Here is a 17720-nt window from a genome sequence, read left to right as displayed (position 1 = left end):
CTGAAGATTTATTTTTGAGGTTTAACGCCACGAAGCAACATCGAAGGTGCGAGACACACCTTAGTGAAGGGCTCTGGATTAACTTTTGCCAACGGTGCTCTTTAGCATGTACATACATTTAAGTATATGTGCGCTTGTGCATTTTGGCATCATCTAAATGGAGCCGCTGCGTAAGGAAATCGATCTTTGATTGCGTGCTCAGCAGCAGACTGCCGTAACCACTAAGCGACATTGGCGCGTCACGCATAATTAAGATGATGGCACCACAGTTGCATCTTTATGCTTATGTAGGTTGTCTGTAGCTCTTGGGAAGTTCGTTCGAGTATGCGAGGTAATCTGTACCATCACAGAGGCAGCTGTTTACGATAGCGCACATATAGCAAGTGTATGCAGTAGAAAACGAAGAATTCCAGGCTATTCGGTTACAAAATAAGAGGGAGCCTGTTTTCGAAAGGATAGCCTAAATGCGATGTCGAGTTATATGCGTCGCTTCGCACGAGTGCATGACTGTTTTTGTTACTTCCGCACGTAGTACTGCATGTACTCTGAGTAGATTGCGCAAAACAAAATTAGACATTACAAATTTCATCCAATGCTGACTCCACGCATTCTGTTGACAAAACGGTTCGTTTCGAGTAAAGAGAATTAAAAAAATACAACCGCGCAGAAAAAGAAATGGGAGAACGAAGTTGAAGTGGCAGTGACAGCCGATCGGAACATAAATATAAAGATAAGTAAACAGGAAAGAAGTATAGCCTACGGATCGAGCCGCCGGATGTCTAGTTTGGAATTAATTCCGCTCCATACCTGGACAGGTTATCTATCCGGTCCCCAGCCAAAAAACGCTTTTCACGGAAAGAGCCCACTTGTTCCGCTTGCCCTTTCGGGCTATTCGAGCCGCGCAACAGGAGAAGAGACCGGTAGGTGAGTCCTGGACGGTGGCGTAGGTGGGGAGGAGAGGAGGAGGCGGGCCGCCAGAATTTGATCCGAGTCTGAACCGAGCTTGGAGCATGCGGACCGGTGATAGAAGCAGGGCAGCGAACCGCACTCCACTGACAAATAAGAGGCAAACAGACGAAAAGGGGGAAGTCGAAAATAATAAAACTAACAAAAACGAGAGCGTACAATGTTGGGTCAGACGAGTTCCAAGGGTTCGTGGGCACGGGTTCGGGGGAGAAGGATGGAGGGAATGAGGAATGGCTGCTGAAGTGGTGGCGAGGATTCGAAACGCGGGGACGCGCGAGCAATGGCAACACGCACTGGAGAATAAAACGCAGCGTGCGGCCCTCCGGCAGCGCTGAAAGCCAGCCAGCCCGGCGGGACAATTCCGCGGGGAAATGGGAAGTGCAGCGTTGCTGAAAGCGCACAACTCCGTCGGTGCCCCCGGTGCGTGTGCTCGCCGTCCAGAAAGAAAAAAAGCCGAGTCAGCAGGACTGCTTCCGAGCTGTTGTGCCGTTGCCGTCCTCGCTGTCGCTGCTGCTATACTGCGCTTGCTGCTGCTGTTGCTCTGTCGCTAAACGCGTGTAGCCGCCTCCTCGCTTCGTTGTCAGCAGCGCCGCGCGCGTGAGCTCCCGCGGACTTTTGTGTTTGCGCCGACTTCCTTTGTCTCGCCGTTGCATTTGTGTTGCTTCTTGAAGCGTTCGGCTGCTCTGGTTTGCCTGTTTGGGCCAAAATGAAGAAGCTCTTTCTTTTCGTCCGTATTTGCCGCCGGCCCACCCCGTGCCTTCTTGTCTCCTCAATACGTGTTGAATAACAGCTGTTGCCGCAGCCCTGACGTTAAAGTGCGCGTTGCCGAACTATAGGCGTCGCACGCGCGATCGGTTGGGTCGCTCGCGTGCGCGCTCGAGTGGCGCGAAGCGTGCGGCACTGGGCGCCCGCTTGCTTTCTTGCGTGTGCATCTCTGTTTCTCCCTATACCTACGCGCAGCCAGATGTGAGAAAGAAGTTTGTTGTATTCCTATCCTCGGTTCTTGGCCGCCCTTTCTTTCTTTTTAGCATCTGAGTGTGCTCTTACTTCCCAGAATATTGAGACGCGCAACCGGGTATTGCTCTTCCGGGAGCGGGCGCGAACTTCTGTTTGGCAGATCACATTTCTTCGACTTCGTGTTCTATGTGCTTTCTCGTTCTGTGTTATGTTGCGTTTTATAGTTCCTGTAGAAATTCTGTTTGCGTAGAATTTTCCACCTTTGCCGGAATAGAGTAGATAATAGAAAGGGACCACGTATCGTTCTACACCACTTACGCGCAAAGAAAACAAACATGGCAAAACATTTTTGTAGTGTTATAGATACTGTTTCTTAAAGAACACATATCGCCTGGGACTAAGTGCCACAAGCATTACGTTTTACAAAAAACAAGTGGAACGAAGTTAAAAACACACTTTGATAGATTTGCACTGTGTATCGTAAAAAGGAAGTAACAACCGAAGGCGCTACAGAAACATAGCTCGCACTGTGAGCTATCTTGGACAATCGGGAAAGAAAGAGTTAGGTTTTAAGCTGCCATCCTCACCACACATTTATTGTAGAATTTTCCTTAAACAGAGTTCGAGAGCAGAAATAACTACTAAAATTTACAATTTCCACCCTGTTTGTGTACTGTGGAATAAAATTATGGTTTCACAAGAAGTACATGATAAAAAATGGCTGTGGCTTAGGTAAGGTTAAGCCCAGGATGCGAAGCATACTAGCCTTTATTTTAGTTGTTGAACCACTGTTTAGCTTGGTGAACTGCTGTTGCTTGGCTATATTTGGTTCGGCTAGACGAAGAAACAACTCATGCGTTACTCTGCTTCGCCTTGGACGCCCCGCATTGGACGCGGTGAGCGTCGAGCAACGCAGCGTTCGGCGCGGCAACGAAATGTGCGCCTGAGCAAGCGACGCACGCCTGAGCCTTAGAAACAGCTCGTTTCTAAGGCAACACCGCATTCACTAGAGGCGCTTTTGTACCGCTTTGAAGCATCGTACTCGTGGCTCAGTGGTAGCGTCTCCGTCTCACACTCCGGAGACCCTGGTTCGATTCCCACCCAGCCCATCTTTCAAGAGTTGAGCCAAAGCCACTTCTCCTCTGTCGTGACGTCACGGTGTCACGTGGTATTCAAGGCGACACCGCCGCGCCTCAGGAGCTGGGTTGAACTCTCGTAATATGCTTCGCATAAAAGAAAGGGTACTTCTATCTCAAAGAGGGCTTAACAAACAGCCAAGCATGAAACTTCAAGAAATTCTCGCGACTTCGATTCGTGATGCGATAAACTGCTAACTTATATTCTTTCAAACAGGCTGCTGAGCATTGTGTACCATCTGCTCAGTAACAGCTAAAGGTAATCTTGGCGGCCCTTATTGAGTTTTGTGAGATGTTTCGCACTAAGGCTTTTCTGGACTCTCCGGATTTCTGTCAAAAGTTCTAGCTTTTCCTAAGAGCGTCCTTCTTGTTCAACGATTTCATTCTTGTCAAAATTCGTTTATTGTGTGACGTTCCTAGTGAACGACAATTCTCCATCCAAACACGAAAGAGTTGCTCCTTGTCGCTGATTTTTTTTTAAACAGAATTATGAACTTCCTAAATTCGATATGCTCTTTCCCTTTATCTACGAAGTAGCTGCGGGAATCTAAAAAAAAGTCTTACGAGTAAGCAAGCAGCGGTGCGATCGTTTGCCAGGGAAGATATTTATATGACACCCACATGACTATTTTTTGAAAACAAGCGATAGCTGCTTAAGGGATTGATTAGCCAACATTTGGCTGTAGGGACACCTAAGCACTTCGTATCCGCTCTTCCGCGATTCCGGAGGTTCCATCAGTCGGCACCTGAATAAATTCGTGGATTTGCTGAATAAGCAGCTTGAAGCCTTCGTACACACGATGTTCGCAAGTGATATAATACCAGGTGGTTCTACATATTGTTCTGTCATTATCTGCGTTGTTTACACAGCTTATCTTTTTCCTTGATCACAAATTGAATCGCCGGCTTCGCGTTGGCTACCGTATTTGCTGCCCCCGCATCAGGAAAGTTTGGATTGTTCGCTAGGCAGCGATCTGCCTGCGTATTTGCATTGTGCGAATCCCGTACGCACGCCTTAGCGCCAACGTTTCTTTTGCTGACGTTTGCGCGAATGCCTATAACGACAAAGGGAATGACGCACGCGCACTTCTGTGCTTTGAAACGAAGCCGCGCCACATGCTTCTATATCTCTCCGATATCGACCTGCTCTGCATACGCGACCACGGCTGAAGCAACTTCCACGGTTTCCCCCTGTATTTTCGCAAGCATTCTCCTTCTTAATTATTACCCTTCCTCTGCGACTGTTCGAGTTCCTCTGCAGCACGCCTTTGCAAGATGTGCCTTCACACGCAACACCGGTATTTCGCAAACGTGGGGCGATGGCCCTCGGGAACGCTGTCACGAAGCGGCCATAGCAACAGCATGTTGCACGTGTCCGACGCATTGGCGCAAGGGTAATTTTAAAAGACGTCCCATCGTTTCTTTGACTGCTGTCGCTAGCGTTTTTAATAAAGCAGAGCTTGTTAAACAGGACTGGCGCTCCGAGAGCGCGGAGAAATTAGCATGCAGATTTGCCGCTAGCGAGCATGAGCGTGAATAATTCCTTCGCAGGCAATGTTTTCGCTGCAAAGTTTATCGCGTTAACACTTTCGCAGAATCTTTCCGAGCCCATTTTTCAGCGAAGGAGCGGGAAAAAAAGGAAAAGTAATGGTAGAGCCAAAAAATAAATGTTAGAGATTTTTGTTTGGTACAGCTCGTGGTCCGCTTTTGTTTAACGATGTCCAAACGCCAAGCAGTTACAACACAGCCTTGGGGCTCAATTTGCTAGTCAAATAGAGTGCGCCATTTTCCTCCGGCTGTGCAAGTTACTCTCTCGCACTGCATTGCTTTGTTCTCGAGGCTTGAGCTTGCTTGTAATTTAGGGTTAAAAAAAAAAAGCCGCTGCAGTTACATAATGTGTTTTAAGTTTCGTTATTGGTGCTTTTTTTAGAAGTTGGCGCTGTTAGTCAACATTTATGATGGTCTAAGTGGGTAACTGCGTAACATAGGTTTCTTTTAAGCAATTTCTCGTCGATTCACTAATGAGTGCTGTCGCTTGAAGACAGTATTGATGTAGAATAAGACAGAATTGTGAAGCTCCGTGCCACTGCTCATGCTGTTCCAATCTCAATAAAAAGGACACGCGATATCGCTAATGCACCTCGCCACTTGCTATTCCATAAGGTGACAGGGGACGCTTGTCGTAGCGTTATGCAGTGGATAATTAACGGTATATCCGTGATATGTCGTGACAAAAGTTCCTTGCACCAATTACGGGTATATCTTCCATGGCGCATAATGAAGAGCTAGCTTTCGTGCACTTTAATTTATTACCGGTGTGGAATGTGAGAATTTGTTAGGGGGAAGAAGGAGCGTTTATGTGGTTCCGGCCAACTCACCGTGGTCGCCCTGGCGACACGTAATTTGTCGCTTCGTGCCACATTTTTCGAAGCGCCATTTCTGCCTTGCGTGTGACAGGCAACTTTTTCCTCACTTCCAGAGAAGCCAGACAGCCCCCGAAATTTGAACATTAAAGAGGTGACCAGTCAGAGTGTGACGATGTCTTGGATGCAACCGTACAGCGGTAACCTTCCCCTTACCAGCTACATCGTTCAGTACAAGCGGGATTCAGGTAAGTGGCTCATCTGTGGTATTTACTGCAGTGCAACCCATGTGCCCCCGAGATACTCAAAGTGGAGATCACAGTTAAGCTCTCCCTCCTGTCGAAACCAGTTGTTTTGTCAATTCGATCTCCCTGTTTGTCGTTTGTGTGCCTTATTTGTCAAGAATAGAACTGGAGCTGTGCCCTTGCTGGGAGCCTACGTATGTCCTCAGTATCGTCAGGCTTAGACGCCTTGCTGTAGGTGAACACAAAACTATTGAACACCCGCCAGTTGCACACTCTTAAGGCCGTAGTACATTGGGCCTACAGCCGGCCAGCTTGTTCCACCAACCCCGCAGTCAACGTTACGTGATCGTATTATTGGGACATCAACGACTTAAAGAGATGGCCAACGGCATGCTGGAAGATGCGTGTGTAATATGTGTACTGTGTAATAGAGCACTTTATCGTGATTTCATGACGTCAGTTTTAAAAAGTGTTCGACAGTTACTTCCTGACCTTACAGAAGTGTTTTTAAGTTAGAAGCACGTGTGAATCGAGATTCAACTGGTCTCCAAGTTCTGATAGCCCGTAATGGTAGCTTAGAACACCTAAAAATGCGCTTTGTCAATGCGAATTCAGACGTTCGATATAAAATCATACGTAGCCGCACGCATAATTGTCATGATGTTAGAACAAGTGTCTGCTGCAGTTTGAAATATACTTATGCATACAAATGGGTAGCGGTTTCACTCTCTTGCAAGTGACTCCATGTGACTGTCTACCATACCAAATTAACACTATATCTATCAATGTTCCCCTCAATATTCTAAAGCGGTACCTGAAAGTTTCGTATTAACTTGACTGAAATGCCCACTCAAACCTCTCTTTCTATTTTCATATTCTGCTACGCAAAATACACAATGAGAAATTGTGAAGGATCTGATTGCTGGAAGAAGCAGGAATAGAGTTAGAAAACGTTCGCCATTAACGTCATCATTATTGCCTACTGCTAGCAATCCGCATTGAGTAGGTGGAAACTGCACTTCAAGCGCGGGTATCTTGAGCATCGTCCCACTTGAACAAAAGCTCGACGATGCTTTTCATTGATTTCTTTACCTTCGGTCCTCCTTTTCTTCCCAAGCATGATTTACTACCTGAAAATTTTCCGTTATGAAGCTAGCAACTTTCATAGATGTGTTGGGTAACCTTGAATCGCGTGCTGATCAACAATTGTCCAGCAAACGGTGTCTCTCGAGACAACGTTTCGACATGGGGAACTTGCCTTCGTCAGGCACTGATGAATACAGGACATCTGGTATGCGCTTTCAAGTCAAGGCATTTGAAGTCTCTATCGCCGTGTGGACCTCTGTTTTGTTTTAATGGCGTACTGTAAAACGTAGTAAATAGGTGGTGCTGGCTGGCTAGCGAATACCAGGTGTCATTAATCCACCGGAAGTGATGTTGTACTTTTTTTGTCGTGTGCAGAGCAGTGGACCCCGGACGTAATGTCAGTGCGCAACTCCCCCAGCGATCTGTCCGTCGTGGTGCGCAACCTGAATCCCGTCACCACGTACAACTTTCGGGTGGTTGCGGAGAATGCTCTAGGACACGGAAACCCCAGCGAGGTGGTCAGCGTCATCACAAAGGAGGAAGGTGCGCTCGCTTCAGGGTGTCTCTTCAACTTTCTTGGTTCTTGTCTGACCCGCTTTGCACTTCAGACACTTCTCGTATTTACTAAGTTGGTAACCCCTTTTGCTAATCCTGAAACTAACATGTCATATTCTATAAAATTTTATTTTTGGACCATTTTATAAAGTAAGAAAGGAATGTAGCTGGTAAGTTTTTTATTCGGGGTAATTACCTAACGTCTAATCGTCGATTTGGTTCAGTGAGGTCAGGGATACCTTTACAGAACAAATTTGACGGAAATGATTAGTTTAGCAGGCACTTGTCATTAACAAAGCTGGAAGCAAGTTACAACACATGATTGAAGACCTTAACTGTTCATAGGGCAAATTTTATAGGGCAAGTTTAAAGATTATTATGACCAACGTTAACTTAACGTCCAAGAGTATGGCGAACAAGAGTTAGCGAATTGTTGTCAACGCGTTGAAACGGCGCAGAAGAAAAAATACGTGATCAGCAGGCTATAACAGAACTACAATTTCATGGCGAGGTATGAAGGATACTAAAGAGTCTTGGGAAGGAAACTAAGCCCAGCGCCACTCTCAATGGAACGGAAAATGACAGGCGTAACAATACAGACAAAACGACCGTGATTCGTAACTAGTACGTGAGTTGTACTGCTAGAATATTTGCTAGGGTACTCAGTGTACAGATTCCTGGTGAACGATAAGTCGACCAACCTGTTCATTAATATATTCACGCCCACCTCCACATCCTCAAATTCTTTGGTGGCTGGTGAAAGGCTTGACACAAGAACAAACCTATAACACAAAAAACAACGCACATGTGCAATACAATGCTGGCTGTCCTAAAGAGAAGATTAAATGTGACGTCACTGTCACTTAGTAGCTACAGTTTCATCCGCTCATGGCAATAATGCATGCCCCCTGTGGCGTAGCAGATACACTTCTAGCAAAGTTGGGGCACCCATTTTCAGGTTCAGTGCTCCAGAGTAAAGTAAAATTTCTTTAAACGGAACCTCAGGAGACCGGATAAATATGCTGTGATTAACAGCAGTTTCGTTTACTAAGAAAGATCTGTGCAAAGGTCGAGCACTGTATGTTATACAGCTTCTTAGCACTGTTAAATATACGAACCATTAAGAAGTGATCGCAGCCATTCTTGTTTGTCCTGTGGTTTGGGCATCATCGACAGCTGCTGAATTGAGTATCGTCATTAGTTTCGGTTTTGAAGTGCTGGTGACGTATCAGAACAAAAACACAGCTCTTACGGTTCCTATCGGTGGCAGAATAGCACGCAGCCATGCTAGGGGAATCCAATGTATCAAACGGTGTAATGTAAGGTGGCCGAAATTTTCATTGTTCATTTACAATCTTATCGTCAATGAGGCGAGTGATGTTGCTGCAAAGCATTCCAGGTCTGTAAATGCTAAGAAATAAAATCATTCGCATTTTTGCCTGCTTGCGCCTTTGCCACCAGCTTTTAAAGCCAAGCTTCGTTTGCGAACCATCCGGGATTTTTATTCATCGTATTAATTTCAGGCTCACATAAATATTACGGGAACCATAAGCAGGTAAACAAGTTAAAGAAATATCTTTCGAAGACACATACACAGAGCCCCGTAGCGTTTCTATTCATCCTTGAAGCATGCTGCTCAGGTCATGATCGATATTCGCAAGAAACACTAAAATGCTAGTAAGCATAAGCACTTTAGGGGCCCTATAACGTAAAACTATTCGAATCTGTTTTTATTCCAATCTTCTCACGTCAAATTTACGTAACCACCAACGCAAGCATCGAGAGGTAACCCGCGGCGTTGTTTGAAGAGCCCAATCAAACGGCTTCTTGTTTATAGGACGTCACTTTCTTTTGCTTTCAAAGCGAATGACATCGCCTACATTGAACAGTTTTTTTTTATCTAACTGGCTGAGAATAGAAAAGAAGCACCCTCACATGGAGAGAAGTTCGATGGGGCCGCGCTAGCACAGGGGAAGAAAATAGCCTCATGAGGAGGGTGGTGCCAGCATCGGCAATTGGTCCGCTTCCCCTTACTTAGCTTGCGGTGGCTTGTCGAAAATTGCGGCTCCGTGCAACGGCAGGATAAAAATGCCGCTGAAACGGATCCTCAGCAACGTAGAGATGGCAGAGCAATGTCGTATACGTGCCGAAAGGTTTCGACAACGTTATACTGCCACGCAAAGTCTTTTATTATACGCAAATAAATCCACGCTGCCCGGCAGCTCCGAGTAGCCAGTGCCACAGTGATCGGCCGGCAGAAAATGTTTCAGTTTTGTTCGGCATATCAGTGCGTCTATAACACATACACATACTTCTGATGAGGTGCGTTTTCGCGGTTTTGTGACATCACGTAACAAACAGGAAAATTGGGCGTAGCCCGAGAAGGTCTGACCAATGGCAACTGGCCAAACGACGTCTACTTCGCTAATGGTTAAAAAAGTGTCGAATCAGAAATTATTTTTTATGTTCCGTCTAATCATGCATAATCAGTGTACACATATCATATGGGATGAGTCGTTTTCGCGGTTTTCGTGACGTCGAGTGACATACAGGCGCAGTATGCGGTGGCTCCAAAATTTTTGAACAATCCTGAAAGGCTGATTGCAGGATTGGAACAGAAAAGTTTGGAATAGCTTCGCGTTATAGTGGCCTAGCAATACTTAACACCAATATGGGGCGCTATAACGTAAAACTATTCCTCGGACAGCGAAAGCACTATTCATGGCGAGTAGAACGCGAGTACATCACGAATATCTCGAAATTTGGCAATGGAACTGCCGCACCTTCCACAAACGGGCGGCAGCTCTACAACAATACATTAACACGGTGCCAGTCAAACCTGATGTTATTTGTTTGCAAGAGATCGGTAACAAGCCAGTCAGATTGACTGGCTACTACACGATAACCCACCCAGACTACCCTAAGGTCGCGACGATGGTGCTCAAGGACATAGCAATCAGTATAGATTATCTGGCGACTAGCAGCATCAATCATCAAATTGTAACAATACTACTGCAGAAGCGTAGCAAGGCAAAAACAATAATCACGAACGTGTATAGCCCCCCTAAAGAAAGGAGGGCCGATTTTGAGGCCATCATTCGGTACGTCATGTGTCACTCCGGCACCCAGGATAGACTACTGCTTCTTGGGGACTTCAATGCTCCTCACACCAGCTGGGGTTACCGAACAGACACCCCCAAAGGCCGAGAGCTCAAGCGAGCGACCGAAGCATATGATCTCCAACTCATAATTCTCCCTCAAAACCCGACAAGATTAGGTAACAGCGTCAGTGCAGACACCTTTCCAGATCTCACATTCACAAATAATGTCAACGAGGTATTCTGGACCAATCTAGGAGAGAATCTAGGCAGTGACCATTTCATTATCAGTGTATCGGTAGGCTCCCCGAAAATTCGCTGTCCTTGGTGCGGAGGCCGGCCAACTCTCGCCCACATTACGTGGGACTGCCAGAACAGGCCACCCAAAATTAATACACCAAAAATAGCCGGCAAACTTTCCGGAAGGGAGCAGTGGGAGACTTGGCTCGCCAGCGAGGATCGGGAGATGCAACTAGCGCTTCTCGACCAAGCACGGCGGACCGCTCAAGCCAGTGGGGCCCTGGACTAGGGGCCCCACCCACTCGCTTTCTGCATTTTTTTCTTTTAAATAAACATTTTGATATATATATATATATATATATATATATATATATATATATATATATATATATATATATATATATATATATATATATATATATATTCCAATGTGTTTTTATTCCAATCTCCTGACGTCAAATTTGCGTAACCGCCGACGCAAGTATCGGGCGATCAGCCGCCGGGTTCTCTGAACAGACCAATCAAACGCTCTCCTCGTTTATAGGAGGTCACTTTTGCTTGCTTTAAAAACGAATAACATTGCCTACACTGAGCGGCTTGTCTTATCTAATTGGCTCACAAGAGGCGAGGAGCACGCTCAAGTGGAGAGGGATTCGATAGGGCCGAGCCACTGCACTGAAAATCGATAACCGGATGAAGAGGGTGGTGCCGGCGTCTGCGATTGGTCCACTTTCCCTTACTTAGCTTGCGGTGGCTTGTCGACAATCGTGGCGGCATGCAAAAGAAGCATAAGAATGACGCTAAAACGGATCCTCAGCAAAGGGTGGTTGCAGAACGAGGTCGTAAATGGGCCGAAATTGCTCGAAAATGTTACACGGCCACGTAGAAAGTTTTATTGCACGCAAATAAACCCATGCTCTTCGACAGGTGCGAGTAGCCACTGCCTGAGCGATAGGCGGCAGTCATCTTTTATTCCTTTCGGAACGGGGCAGCCTACGGCTATTCAGAAGAAAATTCAGTTTTGTTCGGCATAATAATGCATCTTTATCGCGTACACGTCACTTTGACGCGGTGAGCTTTTGCCGTTTTGTGACGTCGCGTGAGAGGCAGGTGAAGTGGGCGCAGCCCGAAAACTTTTCGCTAATGGCCGAGGGCCAATGGCGAAGAGGCGTCGAATCAGAAATAACTATTTTTCTTTTGTTCGGTCAAATCATGCATAATCCGTGTGTACACGTTATCTCAGATGGGGAGCTATCGCGGTTTTCGTGACGTCGTGTGACCGACAGGTGAAAGGGGGGTGGTCCAAAATGTTTTTGACCAATCGCGGAAGGCTGATTGCAAAATTGGAATAGAAAAGTTTGGAATAGTTTTTCGTTATAGCGCCCCTGAATGAAATTCCACATGTTCGTATAGGTACCGTCTTTTTTTTACTTCTTTCATTATGGCTAGGTGTGGCCGCATTGCCAAACAACTGACACGCAGGGCAGCACTACCATCTTGAGTACGCTTACAGGTGTCCTGACTGCTAGCCTTCTTTCCTACGGAATTACTCCGGAATAAAACAATTGATGCCTAAATATTTTCACTGCAGCAAGTATACGTCATCAACACCATAATTCGTTTAATAAAGCAAACCTTACTATGTCTACATTCCTGGGGTTTGCGGTTTGGCGGGTCTTCTTCATTGGTCTTTCGCAGAGTAGACTGTAGTTTACTGCTGACGTATCTCCTGGATCGACCTTTTCTATACTCGTGGACCACTTTCCGTGGCTATAAAGGGGAAGCTATACGGAGGCAAAGCGCGCACAGGTGAGAGCGCTTCTGAAAAGAGTCCCGCGTTTTCAGTTACGTTAGTTTAAGCTGGTGAAGAGAAAACATAAACACTTATTAACAATAGTTAAATACGACAAAACACCACTGAATGTTAAAGCTTACTTATTTTGTGGCTTTTCCTTCCGCATCCAGACAAACGCGAAACCGTCGCACGTCGCGGCCCCGACTCACAAACGGTACTCTCATTTGTTCTTATCCCAAGACACAATGACCAGGTAACGTTACAGTTTTTATCCCAAGTGCAGAATAGTGGTATTTAGCTTTTAAAATCAAGACATACGTCACTCCTTATATATTGTGAGGTGCTAGATTTGATATACTCTAACACGATTCGCAGTGCGGAATTGCCTATGGAGGTCGAAAACAGTCTAGTATCGCACTTGTACCAGTAGAGCAACGTTGCGAAAAAGTGCCCGCTTCACACAAACACCTATGTTTTTTAAACCTCCGGCGCGCTTGAAAGGCTCTTTGTCTTTAAAAAAAAATCTGATTTGGCTCGCTGGGCAGGCCAGACGTTGGCACGCACAGCACAGCGATTTCCGCGGTTTCCTCCACGAAATATTCGAGACCAATCAAAATAATGTAATCGGTGGCAAGGACCCTTCCGGCTTCCACGAAACGCCACGATTCGACCCCCCGAACGAGAAACCGTGAGCGCAACACCAAGCGAAACAGCAGCCGTGAACCTGGATGTCGTAGTCATTTTTGTTTAATTGGACAGTGTTGCAGGCACAAAGTAACAGAATCTGGAGTTGCCAATACACTGTTGGGGGAAACTTCCCCGTTGTAGGGGAAGCTTAGGCTGCTGGCGAAGCATAGAGCGTCGTCCTCCGTAGTACCTAAGCAAAGGCGCATAGATTCTCTAGCGAAAAGCCCCCAGATTTCTCTTTAGGGACTTCTCGGGTCAGGCAAACTCGAGAAAGGTTGAACAAAAAAAAAGGCATGAACATAAAAAAAAAAAATTATAAAATAAAGCTGCAAACCCACTGGGCTTGCTCTGCAAAGCAGTGTGGCGCCATCTAGCGAAGCTTAGCTCAGTGACATATATTGATCGGTCGGACCTGCTGCGTGCGCAGCCACCACGCGACGCAGGCGTCGTGCGCTTTCAGCGCATTTGAGCACAATGCTTCCGACTATTGCCACCAGCTGTCACTGTCTCAATACATTGACAAAGTTGGCTAGGCTCCCTCTCCGCTGTATTCTCTCACCGCAGTTCTAAAAAAAAGATACAGCACTGTAACCATTACGCCATTTAGTATACCCAATAATACATATTTATGATGTTGTCTTATAAAGCTACTTCGTGATCCCATATGACGTAAAGTGTTTTTAGATGTAGATATTACGAGACCTATATGCTTTACACAGTAGGAATCCGCCTTATGGTCTGGTGTTTTCTTGCGCTCCTAGTAATCGATTTGGCAGCTGGCACGGCGTTTAAATTTTAGCGCACAATTCATCAAAGGAGATAATGATTTATACAACTTGCATCGAAACTTTATTGTGGCTCTCCAGGAAATCGCTCAGGGGGCAAGGATACCTAAACAGAAGATAGACACGAGCATAGTGTCCTGTCTAGACTGTGTAATGGATGGGTGTCGAAAAAAAACAACTTGAAAGAGAGAGAGAGAGAGAGAGAGAGAGAGAGAGAGAGAGAGGAACAGGGAGGAAAGCAGGCTGGCAGGCTTAGTATAATGAACCTGGCTTGGATCCTACAGAGAGAACCTGTAAAAGGAAAGAAAATGAAAAAAGGCAAGGAGGAAAGAAGCAGGGTATGCGAAAATAATTTACTAGAAGGGCACTGATTGTGCTGTAATAGTAGCATATCTTAATGTGCGCAGTCAAGAGTGATGGGATTATACAAACGGTAGCCATCTGCCTCTTGTCGAAAACACTCACGAGCGATCAGATAAAGGCACTTTATGGCCCTGCTGTAGATAGAGGTTTTCCGTGGAAGTTTTCTTAAATTATGGGGTTTTACGTGCCAAAACCACTTTCTGATTATGAGGCATGCCGTAGTGAAGGACTCCGGAAGTTTAGACCACCTGGGGTTCGTTAACGTGCACCTAAATCTAAGTACACGGGGAGGAAGTTTTCATACCGGCATAACATGTCAATGTAACATTTGCCAAATTAAAGTGTATTATACATGAGGCATAAAAAAAAAGAACGTTGTTCTACCTCCACGCCACGCCACCACCGTTTTGAGGGAGGTAGGGGCTAAATACTGCACAAAGGAGGCCAATTCCTTCCTCGCTGTTAATGTTCCCTGCAACTGCCGTGATGGGCTTCAGACTCCAGCACGCTTGATGAGTGCCGCTCGGGTGAAAAAGGTGTCGGTAGTTTTTGCAAGGCTAGGTCCGCCTGCAGCTGACCATACTCTTCATCATATGCTTGCTGATGAGAAATGAACCATCTTGCATGCTTTCGCGGAAATAGACCAACTTTGGAAAACGAAAGGAAATTTCGCATTCGCTTCTTCTTTCTTTTCTTTCAGCCCCAAGCAACCCCCCAACAGACATCAAGATCGAGCCGACGAGTTCCAAATCAATAAAGATCAAATGGAAGGTTTGTAGTATTATATTACTTTGGAATTTTGGTCTGCTAAAGCCCCTTTGGTAGTCCCATAGGAATACGGCAAGATGACTCTGGATAATTTAGTGAGTGCGGCTGGCGAGAAAAAAAAACAGCATTACTAGGGAAACCGAATGGGTACCTAGAGATAAATTCATTTTCTTGTTAATGCGTGACAAGAACCTTACATCAAGCTCTTGCCAGTTAGAAAAATATATGGCAATGTTATTGATACTATCTTATCTTACTTCCTGGAGAGGTCGCGCGCAGCCAAGTGTGACTGCTACGAAGAATTCAGTTAGCCGTTGATATTACCGACCTCTACGCACACTTCATCGACCGGTCAAGCTCACCTAATTTTGAACACTGTCAGGCGCCTGAAACGCAATACCACATACGCGTATTATGTGATTGCTCAGAATATATGCTGCAGAGATGGACGCTGCCGGGTTTCGTAGGCAACGTTGGCCGGCAACCACGATCGGAGGATGTTATTCTAAGCCTATGGCCTCCTGATATTGCAAGTGCAAGGCAGACGAGGAAGGCAGTGTTGAAGTTTCTGCATGACGATGAACTAGACTAATGGTTCACAAGGGTTGCAATGAGGGCTTTTTGGCATCTCATATTGAGTAGGTATACGGTAACGCTACTAAAAAACAGGACGAAAGAAGACACACAGGGACACACAAAGTGTGTGTTCCTGCGTGTCTTCTTTCGTCCAGTCTTTTAATCACGCTTCCTTAAACCTATTATAGACTAGTGGCTTTTGTAGGTCCCCTGTCTAATGTACCCACACATTCACTGCTTCTCTTCTCCTCATCATCCTCCATTCCTATACTTTCGCTACCTTTGCCTCTTACCCTGTGCAGAGTAGCAGGCTAGAGCGCACCAGCTCAGTTCGACCTCGCTGCCTCTGCCGTAAATAAAATCTCTCCCTATATCTTTCTCTCGGAAAGAACGCTTGCTCGCTAATTATGCGTAAAGCTTACTTGAATTAAGAAAGTAGCAGCGCGATCTTCAGAACACAGAGCCAGACCAGATTAACGTTGACATGGGCTAAAGGCGTCCGCTCTTTGTCGTGTAAAGTCACTGATGGCCTACTTACGCACCTGTCACCATATTTCTTAATATAATAGGCCTCAGAAATGTCGCGCGTTCTCTGATCGTGATGGTGATCTAGCACATTTGCTTCTTCAGACCGAGGTTATCAGCCGCAACCATTGCACTACAACACCAGCTTAGATGTTCTTCCATTAGTTAAGTGATTTATCTATTCCTCTAGCCTTTTGTTTATACAGCGCTTGCGCTAGCCATTTATTTGCTAACCCTTTGTGATTCTCCTCCCACACTTCGCTGCTTCGCGTTGCAAAAATAACATCAACTTATTTCAACTCACCCAAATCACTGTTCTTACCCGTGGGCGCGCAATAGTAGCAGTAGCGTGATGGAAGTGGCAGTGGCATTAGCAAGAACGTGTGTCTGTGACGCGTCTTGTAATATTAAATTTCATCTCCACTTGGACTTATTTCGTGCACATAAACTTCGAACACATATCTCACGGCCTTGTCACCACACAAAGAATGTTTTTTGGACTTAAAACGTTTGTTGCGTTTTTTATAGGCTCCCCCGTCTCAGGAACGCCGGAGCCCGGTGAAAGGATATTATCTGGGCTACAAGCTGCACCGTTCCGGGGAACAGTACGTCTACAAAACGCTGGAGAGCTCAAGGAATAGTGACACGGAGGAGTTCACGCTCAACAACCTCCGTCGGAACACAGAGTACTCGATACGCCTACAGGCCTTCAACTCTGCCGGATCTGGACCAGCCAGTGAGGAGATAGTGGCGAAGACCCTGGAACATGGTGTGAACGACATACATATTGCATTCAGTTTAACAAGCTTTATGTTTAACGTTGCTTGGGTCCCAGTAGGTGGGTGCTGTTGCTACCGAATGAGAACAACGCTGGGCAAAGGAAGCAGCATAATGCAACCATAGGTCTCGGTGGCGTCAACGTATCCTTGCAAAGCTGGGCGTATCACTCCGTTTGCATTGTGGTTCTGTGATTGGGTGCAAAGTAACCATCCCTTAGTCAGCAGCTAGAATGCGGTTGTGTTAGCAGCTTCAATGTGGCTACTAAATGATTGTTAGAGTAAACGTGATGTTACCTAACGTTAATTACTGTGACTAATAATACTTACAGTTACGTTGGTAGAGAGGAGTGATTACTGTCAACATTACAGTAAAACAAAGGAGTTCTCTAAAGGTCTTCATAGATTATGATTTTTTTTTGCTTTGCGACAGTTGAGTGAAATTGTTGTGTGGTAATGCAAGGATTTCACATTATTGCGAAGGCTGCTTTTAGCTGGCAAGTGACGCGTCAATGTTTCGCGACTTGCGTGTAGACGTGTACACATATTTACATATATGGGTAATTTGTAGCGTTGTGCACATTTTTGTCTTCGCCTTAGAGGTAAGGGAGGAATCAGTGATCCTTCACATTAAGAACCTGACATGCTACTGATATATTGTATATGCAAAGAACACATTCATTTAACAAGTGGTTGAATTAATATATTTTTATACACATTTAAGGTTGCATTGCAGAAACCATTTATTTTCTCAAAGCGAAGTTCTTTAACATATGGGAAAATGGGCCTTTTAAATGAG

At 45.6% G+C, this 17720-nt stretch overlaps 1 protein-coding gene across 1 annotated transcript in view; it reads left to right on the top strand.

The window, feature by feature from the left end:
* LOC135919173 (cell adhesion molecule Dscam1-like) overlaps positions 1-17720 on the top strand; it is a 556253-nt gene that overhangs the window by 430439 nt on the left and 108094 nt on the right. The window contains exons 14-17 of the mRNA XM_065452886.2: positions 5539-5670; positions 7129-7296; positions 14977-15047; positions 16674-16914. Coding sequence (XP_065308958.2) covers positions 5539-5670; positions 7129-7296; positions 14977-15047; positions 16674-16914 — 612 coding nt within the window. The remainder of the gene's footprint in view (positions 1-5538; positions 5671-7128; positions 7297-14976; positions 15048-16673; positions 16915-17720) is intronic.

Source organism: Dermacentor albipictus, chromosome 3 (assembly GCF_038994185.2).
Source record: "Dermacentor albipictus isolate Rhodes 1998 colony chromosome 3, USDA_Dalb.pri_finalv2, whole genome shotgun sequence".
Taxonomy (NCBI): Eukaryota; Metazoa; Arthropoda; class Arachnida; order Ixodida; family Ixodidae; genus Dermacentor; species Dermacentor albipictus.
Note: the sequence above shows the minus strand (reverse complement) of the source record. Positions and strands in the feature narration are given on the sequence as shown.